We start from the raw sequence: 23,775 nt of genomic DNA on the forward strand, positions 1-23,775 counted from the left end.
GCCCTTCCCGAGGGGACGACGATGTGACGTGTCTCCAGCGTCACATTGCCCCAAGCCGCTGCGTTGCCCGGGCGAGTCTGCCGGTGTCGAGCAAACCCTCCAGGAAAAACGATAAAACGCTGGGCTGCAATGCAGGAACAGCAGTTACAACAAGAGAAAAATCAATGAAATGTATTATCAGTGATATGAAGATGCCATTAACTTCGTTTCTCGCTGGCAGCGTCCCCAGCGCGGCTCAGCCCCTCGCACGGCGGGCCCCGCTGCCGGCCGCGTCTGGCCTCGAGGGGCGGCCGGAGGGCGCAGGGCCGCGGGGCGCCAGCCGCCCGCCTGCGCCGCTGCACTGCTGTCCATCATTTGATTATTGCTGAAGTTGAGTCAAGCTTCCTCTAATTGATTAATCAATAGCCTTAATTGAGTAGAGACTCTTTAATGGATAGCTTCGCTGCCGCCTTCCCCTCCGCGTGCACGGCTCGCCGTAACCGCGGGGCCCCTCTCCGCGTTGCCACGTCTCCGCGGCGGGGCCCTGCGCCGCGGGGCGCCCAAAACGGGCCCCGAGGTGCGCAGAGCCCAGGGCAGCGGCACCCCGCGGCCGGCAAGGGCGGCTCCCGCCGGCCCCGCCGCCACGGGGGGGCGCCGCGGGCCCGGGGCCGCCTCCGTCCCCGCCCCCGCCGCGCCGCGGCCCCGGCCCGCCATGGCGCTGCGCTTCTCGGCCAACGTGTCCTGGCTGTTCCCGGAGCGCGCGACGCTGCCGGCGCGGCTGGAGGCGGCGGCGCGCGCCGGGTTCCGCGCGGCGGAGGCGGCCTGGCCCGCGGGCTGCGAGGCGGCGGCGCTGCGCGCGGCGGCGGCGCGCGCGGGGCTGCGGCTCGTGCTCCTCAACACGCCGCCCGGTACCGCCGCGGGGGCCGGGGAGGGGGGAGCAGCGGCGGCTCCTGGGGGCTGACCCCACCCTGGGGGGGACGCGGGGCCGTGGAGGGCCGACCCGGCCTGGGGGGGCGGAGCCGTTGGGGCCGGACCCCGCCCCGTGGTGGTGGAGTGGCCGTTGGGGCCGGCCCCGCCCGCGGTGGGGGGAAGGGCCCGGCCGTTGAGGGCCGTTGGGGTCGGCCCCGCCCGCGGTGGGGGGAAGGGCCCGGCCGTTGAGGGCCGTTGAGGGCCGTTGGGGTCGGCCCCGCCCGGGGGGGTGGGCCCGGCCGTTGAGGGCCGTTGGGGTCGGCCCCGCCCGAGGGGGGGGCAGTTGAGGGCCGTTGGGGTCGGCCCCGCCCGGGGGGGTGGGCACGGCCGTTGAGGGCCGTTGGGGTCGGCCCCGCCCGGGGGGGGGGCAGTTGAGGGCCGTTGGGGTCGGCCCCGCCCGGGGGGGTGGGCACGGCCGTTGAGGGCCGTTGGGGTCGGCCCCGCCCGGGGGGGGGGGCAGTTGAGGGCCATAGTGTCCCTGCGCACGGTGGGATGGGGGGATTGTGGGGTGTCCTTAGGCAGGCGTGGGTCCCACTAACTGTCCCTCTCTCCCTGCAGGGGACCCTGACAAGGGCGAGAAGGGGCTGGGGGCTGTGCCTGGACGGCAGTCTGCCTTCCGCGAGGGCCTGGCCAGGGCCGTGCAGTACGCCAAGGCTGTGGACTGCCCCAGGTAGGTGCGTCGGGGAGCAATGCACCAGACTCTGCTTGTCCCCTGCTGCCTGCGCCCGGGGCACCACGGCCTGGTTGAGGTGGCGCTGGCCCTGGGCGCCTGCAGGCAGTGCTGGTTACGCTGTCCCGTACCACCTTAGGCAGGGACCCTGCACTTGTTCTTCACACAGTCCCCATGCTGGCACTGTCTGCCTCCTCGATCAGTCACTCTCCTACCAACAGGGTGATTATTGTACCACCTCTGCTTGCAGAACGCTGTTCCAGCATCTCTGCCCACAAGCTGCCCTTTTTTTGGCTCCCTCTTGAGCCCTGGTTTCTTGGCCAGTTTTGTCCTGCAGCTTACACAGCCATACTTCTACCCCAGTATATATTTGGGCAGCAGTTGAGGCCCCTGTCGAGTGCTGTGTTGAACAGGCCAACCCCCTTCTGTAGGGCAAACCTTCCCCCTGCTGCTGGTAGGTATCTCTGCTCCTTTCATACCCTAAAGCAATTAACTTTAGTGTGGGGAGGAGGCAGCAGGCCCCTGTTGGGCCTCAGGTGATTCAGGATGACTACATCAAAGCACTTCTCCGTGTTACTTGCTCCTACTTCAGCTGCCAGCCTTGGCTGTTCCTCTGCGCAGGAGTTGGCCTTTGTACTGCTGCACCTTGCAGCCCCCTGGGGCACAGAGACCTTCCTGTGATGAGGTGCCCTTTTCTGCTGTGCCAGCAATGCTTCCGTTGCTGGGAGCACAAGCCAGTTCTGTTTGCACGCTCCTGCATACAGTCCTAAGACAGTTAATATTTTCACGCAGGGCAGTTAGTGTTTTTACTCAGAGCATTCCCAAAGCTGACCCTTCATAAGGGCCTATGCACTCATCTTACCCTGTAATGCCTCCTGGAGGTTTTTGTTCTTCTTGTCGCACAGTAGTCCCCCTTTCCCCCCATTTATACTAGTAATTTCTACTGTGACACCACAACAGTTGCTTTACTGAAGTCCCTACTGATCAAAGTGCAGTAGATATATTGCAAGAGATGCAATTAGCCTGGCACAATCCACTTCAGAAAAACTGTTCCATTTTTATTCCATTTAGCTCTTTGCATCATTCTTTCTCTCAAAATTTAATCTAAGACCCTGCCTACAGGATAGGTCAGACTGAGGTCTGCAGGTCATTTCACTCTCTCTGTTAACAGGGAGATGATAGTCTGTTTTGTTTTCACAGTACTCCTTCACCAGATCATTTAAAATCCTCGTTTTTGCCCTGCAGTTGAGCTTTGCGTGCAGCCTGTACTAGCCCAGCAGCTGGCCACCTCTTCTCCCTGTTCTAAACCTTTGGCTGTAGCAAACAGCAAGACAAGGCATCTGTTCTGCCCCAAGCAGAGACAGTGTGCCTGCTGTCCATTGTGCTGGCTTCAGGGCAGCTCCCGTAGTGAGAGCCTGTGAGAACTCTGATCTGAATTCTGAATCTCTGAGCTTGGCCTTTGCACGAGTGAGGTGGCAGCTGATAAAAGAGGGAAGAACCAAGGCCCATGATGTGTCACTTGCTAGGTTCAAAGTTGTCCCTCTGAGTACTGGAATGGGATTATGCAGACTTATATCCCTGCAGCTCGCTGGAGCCTGTTTCACCTCCTGCACGGAAGAGAATTACTTTTGATGCATGTTCTGTGTCTGGTTCCCTACCCTCTCTGCATTTTCTACCTGCTGAGGAAGGTGCATTAGTGCTTGACAGCTCAGTTTGGAGACTGGAGCTACTGCCCACAGCTGATCTCTCTGCAGGATCCATCTCATGGCTGGGCGGGTTCCTGTGGGTGCAGACCGAGCAGCAGTGGCAGGCGAGATGGAAACCACATTTATTGAGAATCTTCGATATGCTGCTGACATCCTGGCCCAGGTAACTAGGAAACGGGTCCTGTTCACTGTTGCAGCTCGTAGGGGACTGAGGGCGGTGAGTCCCCAACCAGCTTGGCACAGGGAGGTAGTGCTCCCAGCTGCAGCACAAGCCAGCAGCTGCCTGCTGCAAAGGTGACAAGATGCTCCATGGGGTGATACCACTGTGTTACAGGAAGACATGATTGGACTGATAGAGCCTATTAACAGTCGCATCACTGACCCCCGCTACTTTCTGAACACCCCACACCAAGGTAAGGCAGACATCTCTCCTCAAAGTCTCCTTCAAGGCAGGAAATGAGCCCCTAAACATTCTGACTCAAGGTAGATTCCTTGCTGCTGCTCAAGAGCAAAGCCAGGAGGTTGCCTTACATGCAGGGACCTGCTGCGGGAGCACAGCTGATGAACGGGGGTCTCAGGGCTTCACCTTGAGGCTCCCAGCATAGGAGTCACTGGCACTCATCTCTTGCATCCTCAGCTGCTGCCATCTTGGAGAAGGTGGGGCGACCCAACCTGAAACTGCAGCTGGTGAGTCAGCATCGTGCATCTCAAGGGTTCACCTTCCACCAGGGAAGCTCGCCTCCCATTTGTAAAGCCAAACGCAGCTCTGTGGTGAAGCTGAGTATTAGCCAAAATACAGCAGGCAGAAGGAGATGCCCAGCACAGTGGTGTGAGGGCCACAGGAAAGGTTCAGATGCTTCAGGGCCTTTCAGCCCTGCTCCAGCATCCCTAGCATGTTGCACACAGGGCCTGGCACCACAGGGGAGCCCTGGTGGCTGGGGGCTTTGTAGCCCTTTTTGGGGCACAGGGAGGGACAAGGACTGCTGCACAACCTTCCCCAGCTACTTGCTGCTGAACAGGCTACACTGTCTCCTCTCTCACACAGGACATCTTTCACTGCCAGATCATGGATGGGAATTTGTCACGCAACCTGGAGACATACTTCCCGCTCATAGGTAGGGCTCCTACACGTACATGGGGCAGGAGTTGCTTCCCTACGCTCTGCGGTGGCTGGCTAGGGTTGAGGGGCTGCTCTCAGGTCACCTTGTCCCATGCCTACAGAAGGCTGCAGGCACAGCTGCCTTGGGCAAAGAGCCTCTTACTCTCTCCCTAGGTCATATCCAGATTGCGCAGGTGCCAGGGCGGCATGAGCCCGACAGCCCTGGGGAGGTGAATTTCCCCTACCTCTTCCAGCTCCTGGAGTCCCTCGGCTACACTGGCTACGTGGGGTGCGAGTACGCTCCAAAAGGTGAGTGGGCCTGCAGGGTCTTAATGCCACTGACAGATCCCAGAATAGACCAGCTTGTGGGGGTCCATGAAAAAAGCAGGCATGTCCTAGGGGGGCTGTGCAGGCACAGTGGGCCGGGGGGGGGGGGACCCCACCTGGGGATGAGGGCCCTGCCTGCAGGAAAATTAGCTCCAGCGTGCCTGGGGAGGCCAGCAGGAAACCCTGTCTCTTGCTGTAGGAGATACAGTGGAAGGTCTGGGCTGGCTGCGCTCGTACTGGGAGAGCCGAGGCCTGCGGCATGGAGAGACCGGAAAGGCAACAGAGTAAAACAGAATGAAATCACTGGAATAAAAGTCAAATCAATGGCCCAAACAGAAAAGCAAGTCTGTTCCCTGTTTGACTTGGGAGATTTCCAGAGTGAGGTTAAGAGCTTCTGTGTCCTAGTCACCTCCTTAATACTGCTGTTTGCTAAGACCAAGGCTGTTTTGCAGGCCTGTAGCAGGCCCTGCTAGGCTAGCACAGAAAGTTGGACCCTCATCTGCTTAAATACCATCTGCCGCAAGTCATATTTGGAGGTGGCTTGGGCAGTACTGGAGCTGAAGATGGCTTCAGGTACACAGGAGCACCTTAACCTCCTCAGCAGCACACCAGGCACTGCTGGGCTTGGGAAGGAAGTGGGTTCTTCAGTCCAGCTCCAGCTGGTATGAGGGGAAGAGGGCCTGGGGCTGTGGGCTTTGACATCCTGCCTGTTCCACACCCTGCAGTTCTTGAGGCTGCTGTTGCATGGCCAAGACGCTCAGGTCAGAGTGCCAAGGCCTGCAGGCAGGTGGGAAAAGTGAAGCAGCCAGCTCCCTTGCAGGCTCCCCAAGAGAACCCCCCAGTTCAACCTGGGACTGAGCACAGAGGCCATGTCCCCAAACCGAGGCAGCAGGCTTGGAGCTTCCTTCACAGGGACACTCTGTGCTGACAGAGGGATATATTACTGTTGCTCTGGAGTAAGTACAAGACTCCAGTGCAAATCCAGCCAGCCCCCTCCAGCCTTGCTTACGTGAGAGGCAGCCTGCAGGGTCAGAGTTGCCTCTGCAGCCTCTACAGAAGGCCAGCCAGCAGCACACAAGTGGGGAGTCTGGTTCAGTTTACTTCACAGATACAGCAATGGCTTTAGTGTACATTTCCAAAAAAATAACCTTTCCCCTGGTCCAGTTCACCTTTCCTGTCTCATTCCGTGCTCTCCTGATAAAAGCAGAGGGCCAGAAGTGGGCAGCCTCACTGCCCAGACCCCTAAGTGCAGGAGCCTCTTCACCTAAAGCAAAGTACACTGCTGCCCCATGCCAGAAGATGCAGCGTGCTCCTCCACACGTGCCCGGCAGGCAGAACTCACCTGCAGATGCTAAAGCCATGTCCCTGAGAGCCACTCTGCCAGGCTGCAGCAGCCAAGCTCCTGTCCTTGCAATTCAATCCAAAATAATTCAGTACAGACCCACTGAAAAGTGTGCTGAGGGCCACACCAGCCAGCCAGTGAACAGTGGAAGTGCAGTAGGAGCTGCAGCCCAAGAGGAGGAGCCAGGCTGCCCACACGCATTCCCCAGCTCCTCAATCTGGTACCCGTGTGTGCTGCTAGTGGTGCTGCCTGCAATGCTGGAGCCCAGGTACCAGAAGGCCTGTTCTTCTCCATCATCACCATTGGCACAGATGTGCAAAGAGTACACGTGTCGCTGCAGGGTGTGGGCTCCAGTGCTAGAGCAGGCCTGTCCAGAGGTTGAAGCAGGCAGTGTTGATAACTGACTCCAGGTGATGGTACGTGGACACAAGCTGTGGCAGAGGGCTCTCGCTGTTCTGGGGCTGCACAGGGAACGGCTCCCGAAAAACCACTGTGAGGCTCTGCTGAGAGGAAGGAGCGGGTCAGGGGTGGGATTAAGGCAAGTATATACCCGAGCACACAGGCACTCATGTGGCAACGTCAGCCAGGTATCAGAAGGAGGCCTAAATCCCCTATGTCAAGGGCACTAAGCTAGTGTCTCCTCCCATGACAGAGCATGTTTAAACCTCCTCCCATTTGTCCTGGTGAGAATCAGGTGTGAAGACATGCCCACTCCTCCTGCCTAGGCCCCCATGAATCTGCAGTTAAACAAACCCTGTGTCAGCTGCCTCAGGAGAGGAGGGGATCTTACTGCCTCCAGGGAAATTAGAGGGAAATTTCTCCTAAGGTGAAGAGTAGGAGTGCAACAAATGAGGACGGGGAGGAAATTAAATGTAATAACTGCAATTCCAAAAATAAATGCTAGCTGCACCTCTGTTCTCATAATGACTGTACTGACAAGGCCAGGCAAAGGCAGAGGGGGACAGAAAATGGGGTTCAGAAGAGGTTACAAAAACTGAAGCACAAGAAAAATGCAAGTGGCTCAGTGCACTCATAGATCAGTGTGGCGGAGGCAAGAGACAGGGGACTGGGTGATCTCCAGAGCTGGAACAGACTTCACATCTAGTAGGCAGGCTTTTCTAACAAACTCTTAAAGCCGTGAGAAGAGCTGTGTAACTGCCAAACAGCAAATGTGCTGCCATCCTTTAAGAGAGAAGAGGAAGTGATCTGTGAGCCTAACTCCAACAGTGTGCAAGGCTTTAGAGCAGGCTTGGGAAGAAACAACCACGAAGTAAATGCAGCTCTGTTTTACCAAAGCAATGTGCTAACTCTAGAGTTCTCTTTGATAAGGTAATATTTCTAGACAAAGGAATCATGGTATATCTTATCTGAGCTTCAGAAAGGATTTGATATAGTACCACATGGGAAATTTAGGTAAGCTGAAAAAGATATGAATTGATGCAAAAATTATAAGGTGAAGATGGTAGTGCTGAAAGGGGAAGTAGTAGGCTGGAGAAAGGTTACAAATGGAATTCCTCCAGGGCAGGTTTTGTGACTCACGTAGTCTAGTGCTTTATAATGAATCTAGTACAAAGATGAGGAGCATGCTGATAAAATTTGAAGCACTAATACAAAAGAGGATTGAGATAATTCAAAAAGAAACCCTAGAGACTCTTGAGAGGCCACAGGAAACGGATGAGTGTTAAGCATAAAATACAAGGTTAAGAACATGAAGGATTTCTGCTACAAGTTGGGAGTTCACTGAGGGGAAGTGACAGAGGTGGTAGAGGGTCTGGGTGTGTCAGTGACCACAGGCTGACAAAATCACCAGTGTGACATAGCCAGGAAAAGGCTAATACCAACCACCCCAGGCTCTATCAGAGTAGAGTGGAGCAGGGGCAGGGACAGGAAAGCAGTGTAAGTGCAGCATGCTCTGGTGAGACTCCTCTGGAATACCAGGTACAGTCCCGGACATCCATATTTACAAAGGCTGACTTTAACGAAAAGGGCTCTGAAGGACAATAAAGTCACTGGGGAAGGGAAGGCCTTTCTTAGTAGCAGAGGCTTGGAGAGCTCAGCTTGTTTAACACAGCAAAACAGAGGTAGGAGAAAATTCCACCTTCAGATGTGCAAGGGAGTCTAGGGGTCATGGAAAGACCAGTACCAGCCCAGTGAAGAGATGCTTCAGTTCAAAATTGCCACTGGTGTGAGAGGATAAAACTGGCCACGACAAAATTTCAAAAGCCAGCGTGAGATGGGAAGGGCTCTTTGCCATCAGAGCCTGAAGGCTCTGAGCAGCCTTTTCGCAGGCATAACCTCTTCCCTCTCTCCTACCCACTTTTAAGATGGAGTGCAACTTATTTACAAAGGGATCAGACATGTTGCATTCCCGGTGAAAGCATCACTGTGGAACTGGATTTCCCATCAGCTATCCTGCCCTCTGCCTGGTGCACAGCTGATGGCAGAGAATTTTTGCCATCAAGTCTGAAGAAGGCCAAAACAGGTGCAATTTTCCTAGGACCCTCGCAGTGCAGGTCCCCATCCCTTCTCTCCAGGTAGAAGCAGTCTGCGGCACTAGTGACCACTTTTTCAGCCAGGCCCAAGTTTGGTCCAGCTTTAGATTGAATAGCCAAGGACTTTTTATCCTGGAAAGAGTCAACTGAAAACATGATCTAAAAAACAATCTTGGGAGAGGAAAGGGACTGTAAGATGCTGGGAAAGTATTTGGGAAAGGTGTCACAAGCTTCTTGACTTGCTCTTACTCTCCCCGTGGGCACCTGCTCTTCTCCACTGTTGGATGAATTTAGACAGACTTCCAATCTGAGCAGGTAATAGCTGCTCTTACATTCTTAAGTTCTTACCGTCTTTCCTGAATGGGAGTCAAGAAACACAAGAACGAAGCAATCTGTAAATTTCTGGTTAAGCACAACCTGTCAAGAGAGCCACAGCACACATTGGAAAAGAGACAGTACAAACCCAGGCAGGGAAAGAAAAGCACCAACCTGGGAATGTACTGACGTGCAATACTGGTAGCACAACGCAGCAGTGAAAGTGCAACCCTGCCCAGCTCATCGGTGACACTGCCAAACTGCAGGGATATACACTGGGCAACTGTAGGCATGGTGCTCTGGAGGGTGAATGGTGACCTGCCTGTCTGGAGGCAGATAAGCAGACACAGCCGCACTCCAGGAGCACATACACCACACTGCACCAGTGGCAGTGTGGAGAATAACACCATGGCAGCACCCATGCCCTCCTGAGAGCGCTCGCCAGGCTCATGCTACAGGAAGCCATGGCAGGCAGGCCCTGGGCAGGGGGCACAAAGCTGCAAGCGAGTGAGATCCTGGCTCTTACCAGGTACTGGGTGCCGGTTTCAGCGTTGTGGAAGTGCCGACAGCTCTGGGGAAAGCGACTCAACAGCACTTTAATGAGGCTCTGGTACCAGGAGACTGTCATGGTGAGGAAGCATCCCTGTGGACATGGGAAAAGATCTGATCTCAACCTCCATCCAGCCATGGCACCAGCAGCCATAGTGCCAGAGCATCCAGACCCCTAAAGAGACACATCCCTCAGAGCTTGCTGAGGCACTCTGACCCAAGGCCATTTACTCCATACACAGGTCTGGGCAGCCTCCCCCTGCACCCACTAGAAGGTATATTCCCGCCTCTGCTTTCTCACCAAGTAGGAAGAGATATGCCTTGTAGAGCCTTCCCCTGCAGCCCTACTCCCTCCCCAGGGCACAGCAGTGACTGCTGGACACCATGCCTCTTGGCCCTGCTGCTCACCAGCTGAGGGTCAACATCAGCAATGGATTTCCCATGCACAGCATCAAGCAGCTCCTCCAGCTCCACCAGTGAGAGCTTGCCCAGCTTCAGTTTGTCAGAAGCCAGAGGCTCCAGAAGGAAGAGACGCTTCCAGAGGTTGTCCCTGCGGCAGTGGCACTTGGCAAGCTGCACCATGTTGCTGAGCTGCTTCTGGGCTGAGGCCACCTCAGAGGCCAGCAAGGGGAAGAGCGGCGAGGTATAAAAGAGCCCAGGCCCCAGTTTGACTTGCGTGCCCCCTGCGTAAAACTCGCTGCTGTCCTCCACATCCTGCCACAGCTCTCGCTCCGCTGGCTGCTGCTGTTCCAGGCTTGACTCTGGCTCTGCTGCTTCCCATGCAGCCCGGCCCACCACAGGTTCCAGCACTTCCCGCTGCAAGCGCGGCAACTTCTTGAAGCGCCGCATATCAGCCGTGAGCCGGGGGAACAGCTCCCGCTGGCTAGTCATGATGACGTAGAAACGCAAGCTGAGAGCAAAGAGACACTTATGAGCTAGGAAAGGGCTGCTCTCTTCCCAGCTGGGCTGCAAATGAACCACAGGCCTCTCTGTCCCTGCCAGTAAGGGGGTTCCTCTGCCCAGACAGAGGGACGGCATTGCTGGACAGACTCCACACAGCAAAGTCCCCTGCAAAGGAGCCTCCCCAGACAGTATCACACCTGCTCACAGGGTCCCAAAGCTGGTTCCTCCCAGAGCTCTTGTCCCCAGCCAAAAACTTTAGTGATGTGGCTCAGAACCCTCAGTTCTCACCGGAGCATGCGTCTCTCTGCCTCGCTCTGCTCCTCAAATGGTGCTGCACTGTGACACACCAGCAGGGACACGTCAAAGTCATCGTGATGACGCAGACCTTCAGAGTCCTTGTAGGAGCCCGAGCTAGGAGCAAAGGCATATCGATGTGAAACAGATCTCACTTCCTTTTCCCAGAGCTCTCAGCCACAACAATATTACTGTGCACGAAGGATAGGACACAGCAGAACTCCCTGGAAGTGTGGCAACTGCATGTACACACACACACACACACACACACAAAAAAAAAAACCACTCTCACACCAGCTGTGCTGGCCATCAGCAAAGCGGAGCAGAACTGCAGCCTGGCACTATAGAGGACAGTATCAGCTTTGCTGGCACCTTGGGGCAGCTTCTCCCCAGTCAATTTGGGACAGCTCCAGGGACCGGAAGCAGATGTACTCACCTGTTCCAGATAGAGACCAACGCATATTCATTCTGCTCTGTGCCTGGTGCCCCCTTCTTGCTGTCATTGCCCGTGGCTGGCCGGGCCATGCGCAGGGGTTTCATGTGGTAGGTGTTGGCATGGTCAGCGATGTAGTTGTACAGCTGGTGTGCAGTGATCATGTTGGTGGGCAGGGCCAGGGTGCCTAGCGAGGGAGGACATATTGATATCACAACAGTCGCTCAGCACCTGTTACTTGGGCAGAGCAGTGTCCCTTCAAACTACTCTGAGGGACAGAGCCCTAGAGCAACCAGCATCCCCGCTGCAACAGGGCAGTACAGACTTCTCCTACACCTGGGCACCCCATGTCACCCTCTCCCTGTCATCTCACTGGATACTCGCAGGGTCAGGTTTGCTTGTAGAGCACTTTGGAACTTTTTTGCCACGTTATGGGCAGGCAATCAGCTCCAGACTGATCACACACCAAGTTACTCACCTTGGAAAACATGGTTGCGGCCAAATTTGGGTATGTCAGGGTGGTGGGCAATGAAATCCTCCAGGAAGCTGGTGAGATGGTAGCCCTGACGGAGGGTCATATGGGAGCCCAGCAGATACTGGTGCACTATACGCAAGTGGAAGTCATAGCTGAATGAATGCACGTGCATGAGGTCCCGCACCTTGTCACACTCCTCCGTGAAGAGCATGGAGAGCTGGGGAGGGACAGGGAGTCAAGGCAGGCACGTTTATAAGCACCTCACACCCTTCTGCAAAACACCCTGCTGACAGCAAGGTTGTGATCACCCTTGCCCCAACACCAGAGCAGGATGCAGCCCAGAAGCCATGTGGCACAGTGCAAATAGCAGACTTGCAGTCCTGGACCCTGGACCAAGGGATCCAGCTTTGTTGCTCCTTCTACACTTGACCCTGCTGCTGGGACAATGAAAACCCCACTGCTGGTCTCCAGTAGCAGCACAGACTGATTAGCACTGCCTTCCTTTTGGCAAGGGGCTCATCTCCACCTCGAGCTGGAAGCCACATGGCTGTGAAGGACATGACCTCCTTTCAGCTGAGTGTTGAGCTGCACTCTCTAGTCCTTGTGCAGAGATGGACCAGAGTGGGAGTGCCAGCAAGATCCGTATCTACAGGTAGAGGGATGGACCCCTGAATCCTCCTGTCTTCCCAGGGCAGGAGGCAGCACAGGGGCCTGGGGGGGAGTGTCTGGACCCAGACACCAGAGATGGGCAATGACAGAGCTGCTACTGCCCTGTGCTCAATAACTAGCAGGGACCCAGGCAGGCTGCTGGAAAGCCAGATCCAGCAGCGGCTGGTGTGTCCTAGCAGGAGCTGCCAGCACTTGGCTGGTACCTCTGCTCAGCATGCTAGTTCTTCACAGAGTATTGGCCTTCACACACATGCCACGACTGTGCCTCTAGCACAACTAAAGCTACTGTGCAAGGGGACAGTGTCAGTGAAGGCCTTGGCCTTGCCCTCATACCAGGAGCTGATGGTGCCATTTCGCTCTCTCTCATTTCTTTGATCCCTTTGGGCAACTGACCCACACCATAATCCCTTGGTGTAAGAATGGGGGCAAGCAGGGAAAACCAACAGACAGGAGGCACCGGCACAAGAACAGGCTTGCTCTCTGCACTGCCTGCATTGCTGCTGCCACAAACACCCAGACGGCAACCAGCACAGCCAAGACCAGCCTGGAGAGGAGCCTGCAGCTCTGTCCCAGAAGAGGCGGAGCGAAGAGCAAGGAACACAATGCACTGCCCCCACTGTCCCCATGTGAGCACTCAGGGCCCACCCCGTCCTCCTCCCGAGCTGTGCTGCCCACTGTGGCACATATATTGCTATACATGCCACCACCAGCACAGGAGGCAAGAGGCAGCTCTGGCAGCCAGCTGCTAGGGCAGGAAGGGTGAAAGCACAGCCAGTGGGAGATTCAGCCCTGCACTAGCAGGTCCTGCTGTGCCCAGCATAGCAGTGGGAGGAGAGGACATACCGCAGACTCAGAGACGGAGCTGGGTCCCATGCAGCTCTTGCTGCGAGCTCTGGCTGTAAGAGTGCCCTGATGGAGAGAGATGCACAGCCAGTGGGAAGAGGGACAAGGCACTGCTCAGCCCTGTCCCTGCATCCAGCCTGCCCAGGGTGGGACACAGGCCCATGGTGGGACAAGGGGAGCAAAGGAAGCAGAGGAGCCCAACTGCCCCACCTGAGGTAACTCTGGGCTAGTCTTGGCATGTGGGAAGGTCAGCCAGGCCCCTGCAGCAAGCCCCATACCCTTTATCCACTGCTCCCAGCACTGGCCCCTCCCACTGTAGAACCAGGCAAAACCTTCTCCCAAATCAGCCAGAACGAGCAAAGACATTCCCTGCAATGCCTGGTAATCCTGCCCTGTGTATAGGCAGGTTCCCCAGGAAAGGCTTAGCAGACCTGCAGGGACTGCCATGAAGCCCCAGCATGCTCTGGCTCAGGAGAACCGCTCTTGGCATATGTAAGACACAGTCTTGCTAAAAAGCCACCTTGAGAAGGACAGTATGGTCATGCAGGACCTCCTGCCTCAGACAAGTCTGGGAGCAGCCAGCTCTTCGGCAGCCACCCAGTGCCTTGGGGACAGGTGAGAGAAAGTGGCATCTTGACACGCCACATAGAAGGGAGCAAGCAGCCTTGTAGTGCTGTAGAGCAAGGCATGAAGGTGTCAAGAACTAGGGCTCATGGTGCAGAAAGGGATCTCCAGCAAAGGGCAACCAGCCAGGCTCACAGCCATTCTGCTTCCTCCTTGTTCAAGAAAAGCAGAGAGCTGCCAGCTTTCCATAGTCTGACTTTTCTTTGTGCAGCCATCTGCCAGAATTGCTCCTATTCCTTCCTAGACTGCTCTCTCTTGTTCATCCAGCTGGGACAAGAGTCATTCTCTTCCCAAACTTCCCACACACTTTCACTGCACTCCAGGTTTGCTTAAGCAGCATCCCATAAAAAGCATGTGGCTGCTGAAGGCTCTGCATGGTTTTGCTTTTCCAGGAGGAGGGAGCAGAGCTCTCCAGAACTTGCTGCACCTGAAACACCCACCCTGTCCCAGAGATCGCTGCCTCCCTCGAAGCAGCTGCTGGCCCTGAGAAACATTGGTTATGCCTGCAAAGCCATTACCTGGGAGTTCACAGACTGGCCCATGGGTATCCGCGAGCACTCCAGCGCATACTGCTTCACACAGAAGTAATAGCCCTGGAGGAGAGAGTACACTGAGTACAGTCCAGGCCTCAGGCTTCTTCACTGAAGAACAGCCCCTGTCAGGATGGCTGCACCCTAGACTGTCTCTTCACCATCTGGGATAGAGCCCAAACGCTCTTGCTCCTGGCTTTCTTTCCCCTCCTAGCTGAACCAAGCAGACCCAGAGTGAGACCAGGCAACACATGGCTGAGCAGAGTACCGAGCCCGGCGCTCAGCCCTCGTCTCTACATAAGCCCCACCCCAGGCAGCTCTTACTGCCCTTGGCTCTGCAAGAGTATCCCTTGCTGACCCACAAATCTGCAGGAACATATCCCTTGCTGACCCACAAATCTGCAGGAACATGGAAGAGGCAAGATGAGAAAGGGAAAACCACATGTCCCTGCTGCACTCCTCTTATCACTCCCGCTGTGTCCTTTGAAGATTGTCCCAACCCGCTACCCACCAGAGACTATATTTTGTTACTTGTTCTCTCTCACCTGGAAGGCCAGCTCCATTAGCACAATCCCACCTGGCAGAGCTCTCTGTAGATGATAGGTGGCAACAGTGGGGTTTGTGCTCTGGGAAGAGAAGGACAAAGCTGGAGAGACTTTGAAGCACATGGGAGCAGCCACATTCCAAGGAGGGAGGTAGCCCAAGTGCTAGGGAAGCTCTGTGGCAGAGGTGGGCATGGAGCTGTCTGATCAACTGAGCTCCCTGGAGGGAGAACAGCAGGCACGCCAGAGTTGACTGTGAGTTCCAAAAACCTAATAAATAGCCTTCATGAGAGCACACCAGACATGCTTCTCCCTTTCACCTGGTGCCTACTCAAAACAGGGTGCCTCCAGATTTCTGAGCTGGGGATTGTAGCTAAGGAGTGATGTTGCCCACAGAGCCTCACTCCCACCTCTCCCTGCTGAGTGCTCCCCAGACATCACACCTGCCTGAAAGAGCAGCTATTAGAGGCAGCCAACTCAGATTTAGAGATTAGCCATGAGCAAATTCATCTGTCTCCTGCTAAGATATTCCAGTGAATAGCTCTCTTCTCATTTTAACTGGAAGAGGTTGTCTAGCTCACAGTTCTGTAAGCAGGTGTCCAGGGAAAGGTCAGAACAGGGCAAACAAACACGATCATCTTCCATTCTCCTTTAGTGATTTCATAAGCCACAAGTGGTTTCTGTCTATCTAGTGACTCCAATGGATTCCTCTTCCATGCCCTTATCTATTCTCTCTTAATCCCACATAAGTAGAGGCATCTCTGACAGATAAGTCACCAGCACCTCACCCAAAGACAGCGTTCCTGGCCTCAGGTCACTCTGGTCGTTTTCTGAACCCTCATCAAGTTATTGCCATCCTTTTGAGACCTGTGTTTGTTCCACCTGGCTGCAGGAAGGGGTTCTCAGGACTGCCCAAAGTAAGGCAGGAGGGGGAGCAGGTTTCATGTGGCCCAGCATCCCAAAGATGGTGCTGGTCTAGACAGACCTTTCCTGCTTGGATCCTTCCCCTGCCTTTTCACATCCTTCCTGGCTTAAACTGATTCAAGAGCCAGCCAGAACTGCCCCACTCCACACCCATTGCTTCCATCTCTGTTCCACCTCTTTGGTAGTACATGCACTCACCTTTGGACTCCCCTCAGCTTTCGGCTTTGTGTAGGAAAAGGACCCTCTCCCCTCCACACCCATTGCTGCCAGAGCTCGGATCCGGCTTGTACTACTGCAAACAACAGCAGAGAGAGCCTTGAGCGTGGAGCCCATCGTCCCTGCTGTGCCAAGTCAGGCGGTAGCTCAGTGTGTCGGCCAGTTTTTAACACCGGGGCTCCCAAAACGTCACTGACCTGCGAGTAGTAGGTGAGGGTGGTCGCACCTGGACCAAAATGAAGCCCATGCTCTGCAGATACTGGATGTATTGCTGCAGGAAGGTATTGCACATTTCTTGCAGCCAAGGCTCCTCCTTCAGCTTACAGGGCAGCGCTTCTGTTGAGTCACAGCTGTGGCTGCGATCTCTCCCTGAAGCTGTAGAATCATTTGAGCGGTGGCGCTTCTGGAAAAGGAAATAACTTCCTAAGGAGACCCACTACGACTGGCCCAGCAGGGGACACTTTCTGGGATACCACCATCTGCCCTAGTCAAGTGGATGGCAGGCCTTCCCTCCCCAAGAAAGCACTAACAGCTGTTCCCTTAAACACTGTCCTAGTGCGCATGCTGAACACCAGATCCAAGGCTTACCTAGCCCCTGACTGACCTAACAGCATCGTAACAGACTGCAGAAAAAGGCGCAGTGGCAGAAGGGGATAATCCACGTCTCCCACCCACAGAATGCCTGCCTCACATAAGGCTCAACAGCACCTCAGCTCCTGCTGTCCAAGTAAGAGTCCAATGAGTTATGAATCCTGGTGACTTCTCAGGATTTAGCACTAGTTCAATAGCACAGTTACATGATATCAATAGTGTTTCCTTTTAAGCATTTTCAGTTCGCCTTTTGATTTTTTTAATACTCTTTTTCTTGTGCATGTGAGACACTGAGGTTGCTTTTGTTGATCTCCTTACTTTGACATATTTCTATCTGCTCTTTCATTCACCTCCCCCAGGACTAATCCCTTTACTTGGGGTCTCTCCAGCTACTCACTGACCTTCTCTTGAGTCCCTCTAGTTCAATGCCTTTGCCACGGGATGCTTGGTCTCACACCTACTGTCTGGATGAAGCCATTAACCCACTAGTACTTTACAAAAACATTAGAGTATTATCCATAACATTAACATCCATTCTCACATACTCTAAGTAGTTTGCCCTTTGCATGCAGCTGTCCACAAATTGAAGGAATCCACAGAGCTGTCTGCCCTGTTTGCACAGGTTCTGCAGTTAGTGTTCAATACAGAAAGAGTTCAAATTTCTCTCTGTATCATGCTTTTCCATTAGGAACCAAGTCCCAACTACCATAATATCACTCATTTCACAGGTTATTCAGGTCCCTCTCAAGTTCCTTGCATTCCTTTTCTGTTCAGATCAACCTGAACAGCTACGTAGTATTGCAAAGCTTGGCATCTTGTGTATACTATCTGTATCTGAAGATACAGAAGCCAGTACACAATCTTGATGCCCCTGCTGCCAGGCTCTTCATACTGAATAGACAATTTTCATTTTGCTCTGTTCCAAAAACAAAGATAAGTTTTCATTCTGTGATGGTATTTTTCCCTTTCTCTTGTGAGCGCTCAATTTCTGTAGCAACCTCTGCTTAAAGACGCTGTCAGAATCCTTTTGACACTTAGATAAATTACAACAGCCTGTTCTTCCCTTCTCTCTCTCTCTCTCTCACACACACACACAGATTGTGAGTGACTGGCACGCGATCTGCACTGGTTGGACTCTGTCGGGTTGCAACCTGTGCAGGACTCAGCTGGTTTGTTTTCTATTGTTCTAGCTATTTGCTGGGTGTGAGCAAGGTTTATCAGGTCTGGCTGCTGAATGCCTACAGGCAAGTTTTGCTTCCCCAATTGATCAGTACTAGACAACGCTCTTTGACGTTAGGTTGAATTCCCTGGGCAGCAAAGGGAAGTCAGTCTTCCTCAGGTATGGCCTGGCTGCAGGAACAAGGCTCTGAGGACTCAAAAATTTTCTCAGTCTCCACTTTCACCATTGTGCAAGCCCTGGGCTAAGGATGCAAATTCATCCTGTAGCACAGGGGTGAGCTCAGAGTGGTCCTGTCCTGACAAAGGACTGCAAAGCCATCTTTTGCCCCTGTGCACAAAGCCCAACCCCGCTGGTACTCACCTTGCCCTCCACCTTGCCCTGCTGGTCAGTTTGAATCTGCTGTCTGAAGGCTGGGTCAAAGAGCAATGGAGTAGCACAGTAGTGAACCAGGCGTGAGGACTGCTTCAGAGTCTCCAGGTCTGCCAGCTGCTCATCACAGCAGAAGAAAACAGCTATAGCACACATCCTTCACCAAGCCTAGAAACAGGCTGTCTGCCACACCACCCCGTTGCTCAAGTGGAGATTAAGCTCTAGAGGCACCCCCAACCCCATTTTACAATCCAGGCAGTGCTGGGCAGTGAGGCCCTGTTCCCAAAGCTCTGCTGGAGCCCAGAAACCCCAAAAGTTCACACAGAGTTCTGTTCCACAGCCAGACACCAGCCCCAAAACACACCCTGCTCTGAGCTCCAGTGCTTCCCCTTGTCATAGTGAACCTGCTGCTCCTAGCACCCACAGGAGGGTCCAGCCTGCCCTCTGCCTGCCCCAGCTGCACTCACACTGATAGGCATGTTGGACTGTGCTGATCTCTGCTGCCAGGTCACAAAGAGATTCTCAATCTTCATCTGTTTCTCCAGTTCTGGAGGAAAGAGAGCAGACACAAGAGTGCCAAGCCACAGCCTCAAGTGGCGCCACTCCCCTTCACTCACATCCTACCCACCTTACACTTTGTGCGGGCCATACCCTGTCCCTGCATAGTACTCAGGAGAGAGCAGCTGAGAACTGTCCCCACTGCTAGGACTCTTGTTTTGCTCTTTTTGAGCTCCTCTGACAGGAGCAGGGCTAGGATGAGGCAGTTAGGTGGGCTCCTGTGACAGAAGCACTCTTACTTTACCTTTCCTCTCCATGCTCTTGATTTCCAGGAATTGGGCCCCATGCCGAGACAGAGGGTCAAAAGGTCCCAAGTCAGGCCCATGGGGAATGTGTTTAACAGCGCTAACATCCCGTAGAGCTTCGTCAAAGGGCACCACATCGGGATGGAAGTGCAGAGATGGCAGACTTCGTGCAGAGCTGCTCAGTCGGCCTTGTTCCTTACTAGGTGGGGGGCTGGAACTGCGGATCAGCGCATCCACCTCCAAAGTGGAGTTCAGGAACGGGTTTGGCTCCTAAAGAAACAGACAGAACAAAGAACAGAGTAAACCCAATTCTGGCCATCGGCAGCCATCTCTGTTACTAGCATTGAGGAGAGCAGACCATGCCCAAAGCGCTGAGCAGGCCTCTGTCCAGTATGACCATAACATGCAGCACAAAGCCCATTCAGCAGCCTTGTGCACCCTAAGTATTCCAGTCACACAGGAGTGTTGGCAACAGCAGAGCCTGCATACCTCTCTGCCACAGGCTGTCTCCTAGAGCAGACAGGAGCAGCCTGGGTGGGCATGGCCGCAGGCAGACTTGTGAGCACCTGGGGATGCCTTGCCAACTGGCATGCAAAAGCACAAAGTGTCTGGAGCCTTCCTCAGATCACAGAGCTGCCAGGACAGGCCCCGCAGGAGGGGGAAAGGACTGCCCTGCCTGGCAGCATGCCTTACCTGCTTGCTGTCCTCGTGCCATGGTGTGTCCATGAAACAGTAGTGGTGGAAGAGTCCCAGCTTCTGGCTGAGCAGGCAATGCACAATGTGAGACCGAGCATTCTGCCACTGCAGCAGGCGAGTGAGTGAGCAGTTCAGGTTGGCCCCCAGGTCTGGGGACCAGTTATAAGTGTAGAGTGTCAGCTGGTGGGAGAGAGGAGGAGAAGGGAGGGTGAATGGTCTGCTCAGAGAGAGCCTGCACAGTGATATAGGCTGTACCAGGTGCTCTGCATGGTACTTGCTGCAGCTCCAGCTTGTTTCACACAGCAAGGCTGGGACTAGGACAGTTGCAACAGCTCATTGACAACACCCCTGTTAACAGCCACGTGTGGTGGTGCTTCCTGTACTGGGCAGCACAGCTACCTAGGCTGCATATTTCCATGGGCCTGGCTACAGGAGGGAAAAGGCAATTACAATCCACAGGTGGGCGGTTGGAATCAGCAGCAGAGGGCTGCAGCACTCCCCACAGCACCACTGGGAGCCCCCGTGGCATGAGCAGGGACTTCCCACCCAGCTGTTAGCAGCCTGGGGGAGGCCAGGTGTCTGCAGCAGTGCTCTGTTCCTTGTCTTCCCAATCCCAGGCCAGTCAAGAACAGCCTAGCTTTAAGGAGACAATATCATACATGCATAATTGTTACCTTTTTGTCGACAATCTCTATGAAGAGGAACCTCTGCCGGGGTGCCAGGTCTCGCCCAGAGAGGCTTGGGTCAGACCCTCTCTCTGCGGAGCTGAATTCCATGGCCTCAAAGCGCTGAAGACCTTTGTGAGCTGGAAGACACCAGAGTTAATATTCTCAGTGCCAATCCATCCTCCTATTACATCTCCTACACCACTGAGGCAGCATGACAGAACCTCATGCCTGAACAGTACTGTTCAGCTCAGCACTCTCACAGGAACACGGGATCCTGACCTGCACCAGGCCTGCTATCACACAGACTGCCCAAGACCTCTTGGTCATATTCAAAGTTATGTGGCTTTTTTGCTCCAGCTAGTCTTATCTGAGACTATTCCAAGAGCTAAGGGGCTACTGCCACTCATTTCTTGGCATAGCCTACTACTATCACCCCAATGGCCTATTTGTTACCATGACACAGTTACAAGAGACGTTTCCTCTGCCATACCATTTGCAGAGATATGGACACTATGAAACAGATGCAGTTGATGCTCAAAACTATAAAGAAGTTTCTCATTGTCTGTCACTGTGTGAAATAGCCTCCAAATGGGACTGCCAAGGATAGGAGAGCAAGCTTGGTCATTTGAAAAGGGGGGTCTACATTGTGATACAGGTTCTGGTTGGCATTCACTGAGATCTGTGCTCTCCCCAGGTCACTTCTCGTGCACCTAAATATGCTGAGATCTGAATAAATCCAAGCTTCCTAAATAACATCTTAGGCTTCTGCTTTTTCTCCTTTTCTTAAATTATTTCCACCATTCCCTGTACCACTTCTTAACTCAAAGGTCCATCCTAGCTACTTGATAGGCAGTTTCAACTAACTCACTACACTTTGGCTTTGGCCTTGCTCTTCTAAAAAAGCAGGGAAAGTAGAAGACATAGCATGGCCCAGGACATTTCTAATCTATCCTATCTCACAAAACATCCCAACTATTAGCACTATGCAGACAATCATGAAGCTAAACTGAACAGAGTACAGCCCATCTGCCAGTTGCAAGCTTTTCAGTGCTGCAGTTTTGGTGTTAGAAAAGCCATAGAGCAACCACATTAAACCTAACTATGGTTATGCATGGTGACTCCTGCCACCAGGGTCCTCCACCACCAAGAGCCCTTCCACACCCAGGCCATTTTGCTTGAGGTTTTGGAGCAGCAATTGCTCAAGCCCATCACTCCAACAGCACCATGCTGAACAGTGACTCATGTCTGAACCTAAAAAGCAGGCAGAACTGGCTGCTGCTCCTCACTGCTGCTGTCTGCAGGTAGAGACAGCATTAGCTTCCCAGAAGCAGCAGTGCCCAACTTTACTGGACCAGGCAAGCCACGTGCTACCTGTCCTGGGACCCAGCCTAGGCACGGGAGAGGAAGGGATTACAACAGTGTGTGTCCCTGAGCATCTCCAGCTCGACATTTCCCAGCAGGGCAGCCCAGTCCCCCACCTCATGTAGCTACACGCCAGACAAGCCTGTCTTCAACTCCACAGTGCCTTGTCAAGAGAGAACAGTAAGGTATGAGATAGCACCCACGATTGTGGGCCACACTGTTTTCCAGGCTGTGAGAGGTCAGTTTGTCTTCACTAAGTTGACAAAAAAGCCTCTGAGGAGCGAGCAGAGCACAAGAGTTTGGGGCCACAGACATTCTTGTTCCAGTTCCATGCGCATTGGGAGGTCCTGGATTACTGGTCCCAGACAAAACAAAGACCCAGCTCTGCCGAGCCCCAACCACTTGCAGCCTCATTCTGCTGACCTCTGCATGCACAGCACACCTGAGCTCTGCCCAAAGCCCAACGGAGGAGCTTGCTCTGTACACTTCTTCTGATATGCAGGCTGTGGCTCTCTTGTGAAAGACCAAGTCAACAGGTCAGGATGTCAGGCTGTTGTCAGGACACCTATAAGCATGGGTGGACAGATAATTCAAACAGCTTTCCCAAAAGGCCCAAGCTGAATCCATGGTGCTACATGCTGAGAGCTCACTACTCTCCAGGTCTTCACAGGTCCAAATGGTACTGGAAAGGACTAGCACAGGAGAACATACTCATTTCAACCATATCACGGGATGGGAGCTGCAAGGTACCATCAGCAGGGTCTTTTAGTTAAATGTGATCAATGGGTTAAGAGCTAATACTGCTCCAGTGTGGACAAATTTGGGGCTGAGCCTTTTTAATTTATTTCAAAAAAAGAAATTCCTCCTCACCACATGGAAGTGGAAGACGGACAATTTTTGTGCCTCAAGGCTGAATCACAAAAAAAAGAGCATCCTCACTCACTTCAGTCCACCTGCACTGAAAGGAATGCTAAGCGGGTAGCAGACGTGGTGGGTCCATGCCAGCAGTGGCCTAAGAGACTTGAAGGGCCCTCAGTGCTCCCTGTGAGGAGCCAAGGAGAAGCCCCTTGACAGACAATACACCAGTAATGTTTAGCAAGGAGAGACAGGTGAAAGCCACACAAGGTAGCTACATTGTTTGAGGCTGAATGAGCGCACGGCACTAGTACTACCCACAGAGGTGAGCCACGCTTTACAAGCAGAGCACAATCACGCTGGAGCAACATCTCCTCTCAAAGATGAGGCTAGGAGGCATGTCTAGAGAAAGACAGACTGACAGGAAGACAGGGACTATTCCTTCTGGGAAGGCTGTGCACTGACAGGTAGATAGGATGCAGTTCCTGATCCTTCCCCAAATCCAAAATCTCTCTAGGAAAACCCCTGATTAGATGAGGGACTGAAGAATGCCTTGAAATATGTAGAATCATAAGCAAATTTGAGAATAAGAGCAAAGAATCTGAGAATATCTGAGAATAAGGATACAAGAACTGAAAACAGACAACCTACTGCCCACCTCCAGTCACAGGCAATCTCTACAAGCACCGAGGGGTACCCTGCCCACATATCTCCCAATCTCAAAAGCCCCCAGCACCCAGCCCCACAGACCTTGGCCACATACTCACCCTGCTCAGTGCTGCAACGCCACTGGTGGAAGTTTCGCCCCAGAAGAATGAAGTGTCTGACAGCTGCGGGGCGAGGGCTAGCGCTCTGGCCAGGTTTATAGGGCAGGAAGGCGGTGCCCCGATGGCAACTGCAAAGGAGAGCACCGAAGACAGCTGACAAGCAAGGCCACAGAAGCAGAGGCTGGCACAGCTGATCAGTGTTTGCTGGTCCTAAACAGGCCCCTACAAACTGCACAACTTACCAGACCCGCTCGAACACCTTGACAGTGGTGTCGCTTGCTAGGGCAGTGACCAGGCTCACCACTTCCACCAGGATGGAGGATAAGAGGAAACGGGACACAATCTCCACTGAGCACTGCTGCACAGATGGGCATCCTGCATGCAAGAAGTACCATAGGACAAGCACCAAGCTGCCTCAGAGCCAAGCCCTGTCCATCTGGGCCAGGCAGAGGGCAAAGGGAGCCACTGCTGCAAGCTCCTGGCTTGCCTGGATCTGAGGCAGACAGAGCTGAAGAACTAGGACTGTATATGGAGAAGGAGGAGGAAAAAGAGACGGGGACTAAAATATCCCTTGGTTTCAGGC

General features: G+C 53.9%; 2 protein-coding genes across 10 annotated transcripts in view; one reads left to right on the forward strand and one right to left on the reverse strand.

Annotated features, from left to right (window-relative positions):
* Positions 1-683: 683 nt before the first annotated feature.
* Positions 684-5,090, forward strand: HYI (hydroxypyruvate isomerase (putative)). Of its 2 annotated transcripts, XM_062582125.1 has the most exons (8): positions 684-887; positions 1,507-1,618; positions 3,373-3,487; positions 3,659-3,737; positions 3,962-4,011; positions 4,370-4,439; positions 4,598-4,732; positions 4,950-5,090. In XM_062582125.1, exons 1-8 carry the CDS (start codon positions 692-694, stop codon positions 5,036-5,038), a joined length of 846 nt encoding a protein of 281 aa, XP_062438109.1. In that variant the 5' UTR covers positions 684-691; the 3' UTR covers positions 5,039-5,090. The 2 variants fall into 2 exon arrangements, with proteins under 2 accessions (XP_062438109.1, XP_062438110.1); XM_062582126.1 differs by lacking the exons at positions 3,659-3,737; positions 3,962-4,011.
* Positions 2,656-23,775, reverse strand: part of SZT2 (SZT2 subunit of KICSTOR complex) — a 65,176-nt gene continuing 44,056 nt past the window's right edge. For 5 of the 8 annotated variants that reach the window (XM_062582118.1, XM_062582123.1, XM_062582122.1 and 2 more), the window contains 19 exons: positions 23,435-23,567; positions 23,193-23,320; positions 20,215-20,345; positions 19,538-19,720; positions 18,844-19,114; positions 18,509-18,588; positions 18,033-18,158; positions 16,099-16,304; positions 15,884-15,977; positions 14,765-14,845; positions 14,208-14,282; positions 13,066-13,131; positions 11,557-11,770; positions 11,082-11,265; positions 10,640-10,762; positions 9,857-10,358; positions 9,426-9,542; positions 8,933-9,001; positions 2,656-6,592 (listed from right to left, as the gene is read on the reverse strand). In XM_062582118.1, coding sequence (XP_062438102.1) covers positions 6,449-6,592; positions 8,933-9,001; positions 9,426-9,542; positions 9,857-10,358; positions 10,640-10,762; positions 11,082-11,265; positions 11,557-11,770; positions 13,066-13,131; positions 14,208-14,282; positions 14,765-14,845; positions 15,884-15,977; positions 16,099-16,304; positions 18,033-18,158; positions 18,509-18,588; positions 18,844-19,114; positions 19,538-19,720; positions 20,215-20,345; positions 23,193-23,320; positions 23,435-23,567 — 2,927 coding nt within the window. In that variant the 3' untranslated portion in view covers positions 2,656-6,448. Of the gene's footprint in view, positions 6,593-8,932; positions 9,002-9,425; positions 9,543-9,856; positions 10,359-10,639; positions 10,763-11,081; positions 11,266-11,556; positions 11,771-13,065; positions 13,132-14,207; positions 14,283-14,764; positions 14,846-15,883; positions 15,978-16,098; positions 16,305-18,032; positions 18,159-18,508; positions 18,589-18,843; positions 19,115-19,537; positions 19,721-20,214; positions 20,346-23,192; positions 23,321-23,434; positions 23,568-23,775 lie in introns of those variants that run through there. The other 3 variants (XM_062582124.1, XM_062582120.1, XR_009959182.1) reach the window with 2 other exon arrangements.

The sequence above is a fragment of the Rhea pennata genome, chromosome 8 (assembly GCF_028389875.1).
Source record: "Rhea pennata isolate bPtePen1 chromosome 8, bPtePen1.pri, whole genome shotgun sequence".
In the NCBI taxonomy this organism is placed as follows: Eukaryota; Metazoa; Chordata; class Aves; order Rheiformes; family Rheidae; genus Rhea; species Rhea pennata.